Source organism: Electrophorus electricus, chromosome 21, assembly GCF_041902795.1.
Source record: "Electrophorus electricus isolate QZ-2024a chromosome 21, ASM4190279v1, whole genome shotgun sequence".
Taxonomy (NCBI): domain Eukaryota; kingdom Metazoa; phylum Chordata; class Actinopteri; order Gymnotiformes; family Gymnotidae; genus Electrophorus; species Electrophorus electricus.
This window is the reverse complement of record NC_137517.1, coordinates 15,549,596-15,561,546: the sequence shown is the minus strand read 5'-3', so window position 1 is coordinate 15,561,546 and position 11,951 is coordinate 15,549,596. Positions and strand designations below refer to the sequence as shown.

General features: G+C 40.8%; 2 protein-coding genes across 2 annotated transcripts; both read left to right on the top strand.

Moving 5' to 3' along the window:
• Positions 1 to 10,151: 10,151 nt before the first annotated feature.
• Positions 10,152 to 11,013, top strand: LOC145652964 (histone H4). Its single transcript, XM_081704822.1, has one exon. The coding sequence runs from the start codon at positions 10,173 to 10,175 to the stop codon at positions 10,482 to 10,484; it is 312 nt and encodes a 103-aa protein (XP_081560948.1). The 5' UTR covers positions 10,152 to 10,172; the 3' UTR covers positions 10,485 to 11,013.
• Positions 11,014 to 11,118: 105 nt separating this feature from the next.
• LOC113569455 (histone H2B) lies at positions 11,119 to 11,761 on the top strand. The gene has a single exon (XM_026997460.3). The coding sequence runs from the start codon at positions 11,161 to 11,163 to the stop codon at positions 11,533 to 11,535; it is 375 nt and encodes a 124-aa protein (XP_026853261.2). The 5' UTR covers positions 11,119 to 11,160; the 3' UTR covers positions 11,536 to 11,761.
• Positions 11,762 to 11,951: the final 190 nt, after the last annotated feature.

The following is an 11,951-nucleotide window of genomic DNA, read 5'->3' as shown; positions in this document are numbered from 1 at the left end:
AAAACTTACCTCACTCTGGTTTTCTCTTCAACCAAGAAGAGTCTTCATCTGCACCATGTAAACAGTAAACAGCTGCAAACGCCTATTCACTAATGTAATTAATCAAAGTAATAGTGGAATCTGAAATAACTTCTGTTTAATCTGTGAGAGATTTAGTTGATTTTTTTATATATATATATATATATATATATATATATATATATATATATATATATATATATATATATATATACACACACACACACACAAAAAATCAACTAAATTTCTAAATCTAAAGAAGTCAAATGTTTTAAGTAGACAAAACACAGTCCTGAACATGTTTACTGAATTTCTGAATAATGATGAGTATTTCTATTGTGAACAGATACATAGTGTCCACAGCGAAAAGTCACATAAGCACAATCACACACTCAATATTAAAGGTGCAGTTCTGGTCTTCTGTTATGGATTCATTGCTGGTTATATGATACAGTAGTAAGTGTAACATCCATGATCTCTGGTTATATGGTACAACACTAAGTACAACATCCATGAGCCCTGTTAAAAAAAAAAAAAAAATCAGTCTGCTGGTTGGATTTTTATTGCTCCACTGGAGAAATGAAACTAATGTGATTAGCTAGTATTGGAAGCCATTAAACCCACTACCTTTCATAAGAACACTCCTACATCTTCATTCACTTACTTCAGACAGCATTTTAAATTCAGGTCATCTGTATTTACACATTAAACTCAAAGTGGAACCAAATCAACATCCACATAAGTGCATCATACACGTAATTACCATGCACGTCATCATAATACACATCTCACATCTTCTGTTTTTCTGTTACAGTTTCATATTCAAAGGAAGAAAGCATTTCCACTTATCCATGAAGGTTTCCCCAAAACGTCATAGTTGATGATTTTTATGAGGTAGTTTGGGCAAAGTATAAAACTAAATTGAATTTTACACTAAACCTTTGCTTTACACTCATATGTAGGTTTAGCTTTAATGATCTCTGTAAAGTTCATACTAATGAGCACTAGAGAACAGGAAGGCAACAGACAGCCAATCACGGTACTAACCACACACAGTGTAATAGCATACGTGAACTCACAAGCCTTCACCTTGACAGCGCCTAGGCAACAGAGGATCAGCAAAATTTTGGAAGCACCACACATCACGTACACACATGAAGGAATCAACATGGCAGACATGATGGGAGGAGGAGAGCCTCATCAGTGCGAACAGGAAGTCAGAAAGCAGGAGAAGGTGAGACCAGACCTAGAAGGAGAACCAATTCCAGGAGCATGAAACATGTTCACTGATGGGTGTGGATTTAGAGGACCAGACGGGGACATAAAAGCAGGGTATGCAGTGGTGGCAGAAACAGAGGGAGAAGTAGATGAATTCTGGATGGTGAAATCAAAAAGGCTGAAAGGTTGGCAATCAGCACAGCGAGCTGAGGTAATGGCAGTAGTGGAGGCCTTGAAGTTAGCAAAGGGCAAGGAAGTGAATATTTATACTGACTCCGCTTACACGGTAGGGGCAGCACATGTGGAGCTAAGACAATGGATGAGAGCAGGGTTTAGGGCAGCGGGAAACACACCAATTACACATGAGGCAGAAATGAGGGAGCTGGTAAAAGCCTTGCAGGGACCAGAAACGGTAGCTATCATAAAGTGCAGGGGACACGATGACGGAGACACGGTGATAGCTTGGGGAAATCGAGCCGCCAATGAGGCAGCAAAAAAGGTAACAGGATATAGAGCAGAACACAACATGGTATGTGCAGAAGTAGAGATGGAGCCCCTCCCGAAAGGCGAAAGACTCAGGGAAGCGCAGGAGCAGGCAAGTCCAGAGGAAAAGGCAACATGGCATCAAAAAGGAGCAAGAATAGAGGGTGGAGTATGGCAAGGCCCAGGGGGAAAACCAGCCCTCCCACCAGGGCTCAGACCCCAGGTACTAGAAGAAGCTCATGGGATGGGTCACGTGGGTATTTGCCAGATGCTGAAGAATCTGGAAAACTGGTGGCATCCGTACCTGAAGGAGATGGTAGCACATTGGGTGGAGACATGTAGAGTATGTCAACAGTACAATCCCAAACCTACAATTAAGGTGGCACCCGGTAAGTATCCGTTGTCATTAACACCAGGGGAAGAGATAGTAATTGACTACACAGACATGGTGGACTCAGCACAGGGGTACACGTACGTATTGATGCGCGTAGAAACTACACAGGGTGGCCGGAAGCGTGGCCAACAAAATGGGAAGTCAGTGCTTCAGTGGTAAAGTTCCTGGTGAACCAGTACATTCCTCACCATGGGTTTCCGTGAAAGGTGAGATCAAATAATGGAACTCATTTTAAAGCGCGTGATTTTCAGGAGAATGCTGGGTCTGAAACATTCATTTGGGACAGTGTATCATCCTCAGTCTCAAGGTAAGGTGGAAAGGATGAATCTAAATGTGAAAAACAAATTGGCCAAAATCTGTGCACAGACAAAATTAAATTGGGTTGACGCCTTACCTTTGGCATTAATGCAAATTAGATGCTCAGTAAATGCAAGAACTGGTTTTAACCCTTTTGAATTGCAGACAGGTCGAGGATTTCCAGGACCCCAGGGACCCCTAACAATGAATGAGAAAACACAAACACATCTCACACACAAATCATACTTTAATGAATTGCAAAGTATCGTTTCAGCTTTCTCCACGCAGGTGATAGACCGGACAGGGAGCAGACAAACCCAGACGATACCCGTTACGGACTGGGTGCTGCTGAGAGTCCTCAAGAGAAAATGGAGTGAGCCGAGGTGGACAGGTCCATTCCAGGTGACAGAAAGGACCAGCCACGCCGTACGCCTGAAGGGTAAAGGGGAGATGTGGTTTCATCTGAGCCAGTGCGCCGCCGCAAAGCCACCACAGAGGAGTCTGCAGGAGACAGCGAGGGATCTCGCTGAAACATCACCTACCTCACCTGACCCGGACGGATCAGGTGTTCACTCCCACACAGAAGGGGCAAAATAATCCCTGGGAGCAAAAGAGTCTAGGTAGTCCACCCTTAGACCCCGAAGTAAGAAGAAGAGAAGACCGGTGATGATATCTGGACAACTGTGTTATTTGATTATTTGTTGGTGCATTGTGTTGTGTGTTTTCATGTACAGCTTAGTCACGCATTGGTTAAATAATAGCATGGCAGTAGGAAAGGATTAAAACATTAAGAACAAGATGGTGAAGTAGAATGGGGGTAGAGATTGGTGGATGTGTAGCATGTGCAGCCACAAGACCTAGGCTTATAATCACCCCGGTACCCCTATTCCCAGACAAAGACCCCAGGGGTTATGCGTGTATGATCGGCCTGACTAAGGAAAAAAACCCTAAGAATTGTGACACGTTGAGCTTTATTTTCCCCCCCATCAGTAACCTAACTAGGACAGGACTATTTTCACCCGAAAGGGGGGAGGGGAACTACACGTGCTTCATTAGAAGGTCAAGCGCACCTCAAGTACGCTTGGGGCACATCCCGGCAGAATGGTGTAACCGCACGGTCACTGAGAACTACTGATATGCAAAAAACTAGACAGGGACCCGGTAACTGATATAGCAAGACAGGACTGAGAGGGAAACACTTTTGATTTAACAAGGAATACCCCCACATACATAGATGCAATAGGAATACCTCGCCTAGTTCCGAACAGGTATAAATTAGCAGACCAGATAGCAGGGGGATTTGAGAATATTCCCATGCTTTCCGCATTATTCCCCATTACTCCAAATAAAAATGTAGATCGGATTAATTATGTACATTATAATGTGCTTAGACTAGCCAACCTGATCAGGGATGCAGTGGAAGGACTTAAAGATCAGTTGGGACCAACCTCACTGATGGCGGTGCAAAATCGTATGACGTTAGATATGTTGTTGGCTGAAAAAGGAGGCGTCTGCGCTATGTTCGAGGATATGTGTTGTACATTCATTCCCGGACGGGTCAGTTAGTAGAGCATTGGATGGTTTGAGGACCCTGTGAGAGGAAATGCATGAGAATTCGGGTATAGACAACCAGTTAGAATCCTGGATGGTGAGTCGGTTTGGTCAGTGGAAAGGTCTAATTATGTCATTTCGTTAGCCACATTCACGGGAATTGCCGTAACGTGCGGGTGTTGTTGTATTCCATATATTGGAGCATTAATGGTAAGGCTAATCTCAGCTATGATTGGAAAGAACGATGTGCATGAGGGGAACACAATGATTCCACTGATACAGGGAGAGCGGGACGTGGAGACAGGAGATTCCGGAACGAAGGAGTGCGATTGGTGATCTCTTTGTAGAGATCAAACGGGGGAATTGTGGGGTTGCATAAACTAAATGAATGCTAAGCTTATACTAATAGAGAATAATTCGCAGAATGGAATAGGATTAATGCTTGAATTAATAAAAATAATTGCTGTATGTCCAGACATAACAGGAAATGCCCTAGACGTGCATATGTGTGATTGTGCAAGAAGACATGCGTACGCGACAGTCAGACAGAGGCGACGGCTGAGATGGAAAAATACAAAAGCAGAAGTGGCGCGAGGCGAGAAAACTATAAGTCTGTCTGTTGCAAAGTTATGCTTTAGATCTCACTCGCACTGCGTTGTGAAGTGACACCTCCAGAGCTCTGCATTAATAAAAGGCTACAAGGTGATGCACTGTTTCCTGTCTCTTCTTTCCTGCACCAACGGACACGACATAACCTAACACAAAATACACAAGCCTTTAGTTACATCAAACTGCACATTACTAACCTAAACCTGTTCCTGAATAGAACATTAGACCCTCCTTTCTTAGATTCTGTGTTTGTTATTTGTCCAACAAATAAATATTCTCTTTGATTGCTTCGTTTTTCTACTTATTGCAAGATTCCATATTGCGTTGCTGTTCAAGGCTGGTCTATCAAAAGAGCTTATAGTAATGGGCCATTGAAACCAAAATGATTGAAACCAATTTCAGCAAATATTATTCCGTCAGAAGAAAACCTCGACACCTCATTTGCCTTGAAAGATACACTACAGAGTGGGGGAGGGCCATGCGTAATCACAATATAGATCCCTGTTGCGCACTAACATCTTCCATTTTGCTAACGCATCGCGTACGCGAGTTACTCCGTTTTGGCTAGTTCGCTTTGTCTTTGTAAAACGTTTCGCTTTTGGTAAATGTTATTTATATCGCATTAATGGAGAGGAAGAAGCGATTTACAGTGTCGGATGTTCATGAGGAGCTGTTTAGATTTAGTGAAGATGAAGATGAAAGCGATGTGAAAGACACTGGGTGAAGCTACGTTTTTTTGGGCGAGGGTGAAGCCCCTAGTAGAACTGATGTTGGATCTCAAATTTTACAGAGCCAGAGTCAAAACTGTATCCCAGTCTGATCAACAGCAAATTTCGAATCCGGAAGAGGATATGCGCCAGAGTAAGGAATTACATAGAACATCAGGAAGTTCTAGCGACGAATAATCGACCACCAATGATAGTGACTCGGATACAGGAGGTGGCGGATCTAGCAGCGATGATGAGGATTCAGATGCATCGGACAGTAGCATGGAATCTCCAACAGTAGTTGCTGGGGATACAACGGGAGATACACCGGGCAATGAGGCAGGCCTGCTGTTGGATAAAGAATATGAGGCACCTCATGACAACGTACAAACAGCGGAGAAGGAGCCCACGGCAATAAAGAAAGGAACTGACGGGGATTTAAATACAGGACAGTGATCAACAAAAAGTAAGACGTAAAAATGTTGCTAATGTAGGAGATCAGGTGGAAAAAATAATAAAGGAATAAGTTTTGTGTTGGAGCAAATGGTATTTAACATTATAGCATTTAATTTAACATTTAATTAATGCTCCTTGATATCGTAATGATTAATGTTAGGGGGATACAATCTAAAAATTATAGAGAAAAGAAAATATCCTGCTTGTTGAAGAAGAAATCTGACATATGTACTCGAGTTGAGATTAACAACGCTGAGTGATGTAAAATAATTTTTATTGCAAAAATAATTATTAATAGGATGTCAGAAATATTGAATGATACCATAGAGTTGGAACAGACATGTGCGATAGGAGGAAGATATATGTAGTTTAGGAGTAATAAGGGGTTTGGTTACTGAAGGGTCTGAGAGGGATTTTTATATAATAGGACTGGATCAGAAAAAGGCCTTCGATTTATATTTCTAGAGACTACTTATGGTGTACATTGGAACATTATGGTTTTCCAGAGAGGTTTTTAAATATGATTAAATTATTGTATAGTAAATCAAAAGTACAAATTAATGTTAATGGTATGTTAACTGAAGAATTTGAAATACATAGAGGGGTTAAACAAATGCCCATTGAGTGCTGCATTATATGTCATCGCTATTAGCCCACTATTATATAAAATTAAAAATGATCAGCAATTACAAGGTGTTCACATGTTGGGTATGGAAAGATGGAAAATATCTGCGTACGCAGATGATGTGAGGGTTTATGTCAAGAATCAAAATGAGTTTAATATAGTTAAGAGGCACTTTGAAATGTATGAAGTTGTGGCTGGAGCGAAATTAAATGAAAGTAAAAGTGAAGGGGTATGGATAGGAGATGGGCAACCTGTACCAATAGATGTAGAAATAAAAAATGAAATTAAAATATTAGGTTTGATGGTATTAAATGGTAGAAGTAGCGAACGGAATTGGGAGAAGAAGAAGTGAATGGAATGTGTGTCATACCTCTACAACACTGGACCGGAAGTAACAGTGGATAAAGACTGATTCCATTCAGAGGTACATTTTAAATTTCATATATGTAATGTAAAGTGGCATTCACTGTTCATTTTATAATGCATTATTGTGGAATTATGTTCTTCATGTTTTTGTTTGATCTATTATTTCACGTTCATGTTTTATCTATTATTTTACTCTTTTTATTGTTGTTGTTTACATACCTTATTGATAGGGGTAATGGTTCAAAAATGTGAGAGGACTATTATTCTGTTGTTGAACTCTTGATTGTAAAATCTATAAAAATATATAACTGTTTTGGCCAAAATATTCACGACTACCGTTTCCTTTCAATATAACGCGTTTAAACTACTTTCTGTACATTTCTATGACTTTTTTACGCTATACTTAAAACGTACCTCTTTTCTCAACATCTCATAACTTGTCTTCTTATTCGTATTCGTTAATTAATGTGTTGATTGTTTTAATGTATTTGTTTCTGCATCTTTGGCATAGTAAAGCAACCTTGAGTCTGTGAAAGGTTCTATATAAATTAAACTTATTATTATTATTATTCTACAAGTGCCATGTTTCTGATGGAACTCCACATTTTCCATTTCAATTTATATATTTTTAAAGCTAAAACGTGACTAAAAATACAAATAAAACCGTCTAGAAGATCAAGTGCCATGGGAGGTGCTAATATAAATGATCCTCTGCTGCCATCTTGTGGCCAAAAATGGAAAACTTCCATGATATTCAATCATTAAGGGCACCTCTTTTTAATCAGAATGCTATCAGAATGTAAAAGTATATTGAAGAACAATTAGCCGGTTTCTTTTGGGAGAAACAACAACAACAACAACAACAACAACAACAACAATAATAATAAGCATATGGAGTGGGTATGTCCTTCTCAGAAATCATTTCTAGGCTTAGCTGACAGCCACTGTCATAAAGGTTTCTTTGCTTTTGGATCTGCTGTTGAAATAAACAGAATAATTGTCTTTCATCATAAAAAACCAAGCCCTAACAAATAGCTAAAAATGCTCTGAAGACATAAAATGGTTTTAGAAATTGACTTGCCTTTCATGATTCTTCTTCTTCTTCTTCTTACTACTGTAAGCCTACTCATGGTTAGTTAAAGAATACTTATATTAATTTCTTTATGTGTTTATTTTATTCATGTTCCACAAGCACATAATATGTGAGATCAAAGCATGCTTTTCATGCATTTATTTCCATAATCTCATTATGGTCTTTTTTTTTTTTTTTTCTTTTGTGAACTGCTGAAATTACCCATCTGGAACCCCATAGTTGGTTTGTTTGCTGTACTATGTAGCAGGCCTCCTTAACAGATAGCATGTCATACAACAATATTTACAGTGGTATGCAACGGTTTGGGCACCCCTGGTCAAAATGTATGTTACTGTGAACAGATAAGCAAGTTGAAGATGAAATGCTCCCCAAAATGCTTAGTACCTAGTAGCAGCTCCTTTGGCAAGCATCACATCTTGTAAACACTTTGTGTAGCCAGCCAAGAGTCTTCCGATTCTTGTTTGAGGGATTTTCATCCATTCTTCCTTGCAACAGTCTCCCAGTTCTGTGAGATTCCTGGGCTGTCTTGCATGCACTGTTCTTTTGATGTCTATCCATAGATTTCAATGCTGTTCAGATCAGGGGACTGTGAGGGCCATGGCTAAACCTTCAGCTTGCACCTTTTGAGGTAGTTTATTATGGATTTTAAGGTGTGTTTAGGATCATTATCCATTTGTATAAGCCATCCTCTTTTCAACCTCAGCATTTTTACAGAATGGTGTTATGCTTGCTTCCAGAATTTTCTGGAAGTTCATTGAATCCATTTCCCCCTCTACCCGTGAAAACTTCCCCGTGCCATTGGCTGCAATACTACCCCAAAACTATTTTTTGTCAGAGAGAGAGTGAGTGAGTGAGTGAGTGAGTGAGTGTGTGTGTGTGTGCTACTGTTTGTTTTGATGTAGCTCTGCATTTGCATTTCCTAAAAGAAAGGGGATGAAAGAAATAACTACAAAGAGTAACAATAGCACTGGAAGAACAAGTATAATAACAATGTACAATTAGACTATTTATTCAGGGGGTTGAGAAATATTACTGACACATGGTTCTAAACTATCACTTTTGAACATGCCTTCAAATCACTTTGGCAAACACTGTTGAAAGCATGACGATCATAAACACACGGTGCACAAGCGTTAAGCTGTTCCACAAATCTAATAATAAATGGCCAACAGTTCTTGATTCCAAATGAAACTGTCCCTTCAGGTCTCTTGAAGACAGAAAGAAGTCAACTCTCATTTTGTTGTGGCTGCTTTTACAGTTTGGCCACAAGATGGTAACGAAGCTCCATCTATCAGAACATCCCAATCAGTATTAGTGTGTTTTACTCGCCATCATTTAGCCAATTTAGTTTTCTTGTTTTTTTTATTTGAAATATACTTCTATTCCTCCTCTTCCTCCCCCTTTTCCTACTGTTAATAATAATAGTAGTAATAATAACAATAATAGTGGTGGTGATCATGTTAACAAAAATATTAATAATAATAGGGTAGTTTCCCTGTGCTGAGTTCAGGCTGCCCTCCAGTACAGGTTTCAAGCTTCACATTTTAAGTAAAGCTACTTGACAGTGATGATAAAATTCCCAACCCAGCAGTTGAGTCATACTTTTTACAATATTTTATTGAGCATTTTTTTTGGAATGTAGTCTTTGAAGGCTCTTGAATGCTGTATTTGGGCATACAAGTGTGTTTTCCTATGATTTACAAGCGTAGTGATGTCCTTTATTAATGCTTGAAGGACGAGGGTACGTGGACGGAGTTATGTTATGTGAAAATAGCAGTTAAGCTGCCACTGTTGCAGAGGAAGATGAAAGTGAGAAGACAGCAGTTTCTCTAACCTGAACTACATGTTGTTCTTGGCTGGTGGGAACCCTAAGAGGCCTAATGAACACAAGGATTAGGAGTGTGTATATAATTTCTATATTTTCCAGCAAGAGTCTTTAAACTTAGGGCTTTTCAGCACCAGTGCTGAGGACCTACTTCCATTCTGACTCTTCTTCTTTTGATTAGTAGCAGTTGTAACAATTGTAGGCCAGCTTATGCTGCACGGAATCTTTTGTTGTCTTTGCTTGTTTGTTATCGTTCTTTTTCTTCCCTTACGTTGTTGTTCGTTGTTATTGTCTAAGATCTCTTAGATGTTCTATCTATGAATTGTCGTTTTGCCAAATAGTATTGAGATTTTATTCCAGTCTGGCTAAGTGTTGTGCTGGAGGCGTTTGTAGGGGCATGGTATTTAGCTCCGCCTCCTCGAGTGCTCCTTGTCTTCAACCAGGTCCTTTAGAAGAGAATAATAGTGGCGCACTGGGTGAAAGCGCTTCATTATTTCTCTTTTCTTTGAGTGGTGAAAGAAGCCTAAGCGATGTCTGGAAGAGGAAAGGGTGGTAAGGGCCTTGGGAAAGGAGGCGCTAAGCGTCACCGTAAGGTGCTCCGCGACAACATCCAGGGTATCACTAAGCCCGCTATCCGCCGTCTGGCTCGTCGTGGCGGCGTCAAGCGCATCTCCGGTCTGATCTACGAGGAGACCCGTGGTGTGCTGAAAGTGTTCCTGGAGAACGTTATCAGGGACGCGGTCACCTACACCGAGCATGCCAAGCGGAAGACGGTCACCGCCATGGACGTGGTTTATGCTCTGAAACGCCAGGGACGTACTCTGTACGGCTTCGGAGGTTAAACGCTGAGTTCCAAAACGATCAAACCAACGGCTCTTTTAAGAGCCACCCATCCACTCGGTTAAAGAGTTGTTTTGTGTGTCTATGAGCGCCTATAAGTGTAGTGCCTGAATGCGCACAAACGACGTTTAGTTCTATATTGATGAGAGCTGTAACACGCTTTTAAACGTCTGCATGTTGTAGGCTCCAAATCCTAGCCCAAAATAAGACACGATAATGTTAAAAACAGAATACCTGTTACAACCGATAGTGTGCGTGTGAGTTAAAAAGGTTGAAAACGATTGATTATTGGAGGAACGAAATACATCTTGCACTCTTTTGGAGGTATATAAATGGATGATGTTTACCTAATTTATAGATGTAAATTGTATTGTTAATGTATAGAGTGAAGGTAGTTTGGGTCCTCCGGTGGATCTTGTTTGTGAGGCTTTTGTGATGGAGTGTGTGTGTGTGAATTGAATTGAATTGGATAAAAATGGATTAAGAGGTGAACGCTATGGGGTGGCGGAGCAACGATAGGGAGGTTCCTGTGAGAGGAGGGGTTGTTTTCTGGCCAATGATAGCTTGTCATGACCGAGGAGGGGAGGGTGTGTTCAAATTAGAATACCAGAGTCTAAATAAACTGGGTGTTCAGGCGCCGTTTTTCATTCTGTTGTGGTTAACTCAGCAACGAGCGTCATGCCCGAGCCTGCCAAGTCCGCGCCGAAGAAGGGATCCAAAAAAGCCGTGACTAAGACGGCCGGTAAAGGAGGCAAGAAGCGCAGAAAGTCGAGGAAGGAGAGTTATGCTATCTACGTGTACAAAGTCCTGAAACAGGTCCACCCCGACACCGGTATCTCTTCCAAGGCTATGGGGATCATGAATTCCTTTGTGAATGATATCTTCGAGCGCATCGCTGGTGAGGCTTCTCGTCTCGCTCACTACAACAAGCGTTCAACCATCACCTCCAGGGAGATCCAGACCGCCGTGCGCCTTCTGCTTCCTGGTGAGCTGGCCAAGCACGCCGTATCTGAGGGTACAAAGGCCGTCACCAAGTACACCAGCTCCAAGTAAAGCGTCTTAGTGCGACTTGACTAACCCAAAGGCTCTTTTAAGAGCCACCCACGTTTTCATCAAAGAGATTTTCTATCATGAGAGTGCATGTATGGTAAAACGAGAATAGAGTTCTAGCTGAAGTGCTTGTGTGCTTTGGCCTCGTTTCTCTTCCCATTTTCTGCGCGTTTTATTAATCCATTTTCATAGCCTTTATTCGGCTGCCTGTAGCTTGCAATATATTAAATGTGTTAGACACTTGTCAGTGATCAGTGTTTTATTTATTTGTATGTGTGTGTGTGTGTATAATGCTCTGTTGTATCCTACAAGCATGCCATGCCATAATATTCTTTTCACGTTTTTCCCTGTTTGCTGTAGAAGAAGTCTAGTCATCTGCAGATGTTTAGCATTTTCCCACTCCTTGTACTGCATACACA

Coding starts and splice junctions, on each gene's coding strand:
- LOC145652964 (XM_081704822.1), top strand. CDS start 10,173: ATGTCTGGAAGAGGAAAGGGTGGTAAGGGCCTTGGGAAAGGAGGCGCT.
- LOC113569455 (XM_026997460.3), top strand. CDS start 11,161: ATGCCCGAGCCTGCCAAGTCCGCGCCGAAGAAGGGATCCAAAAAAGCC.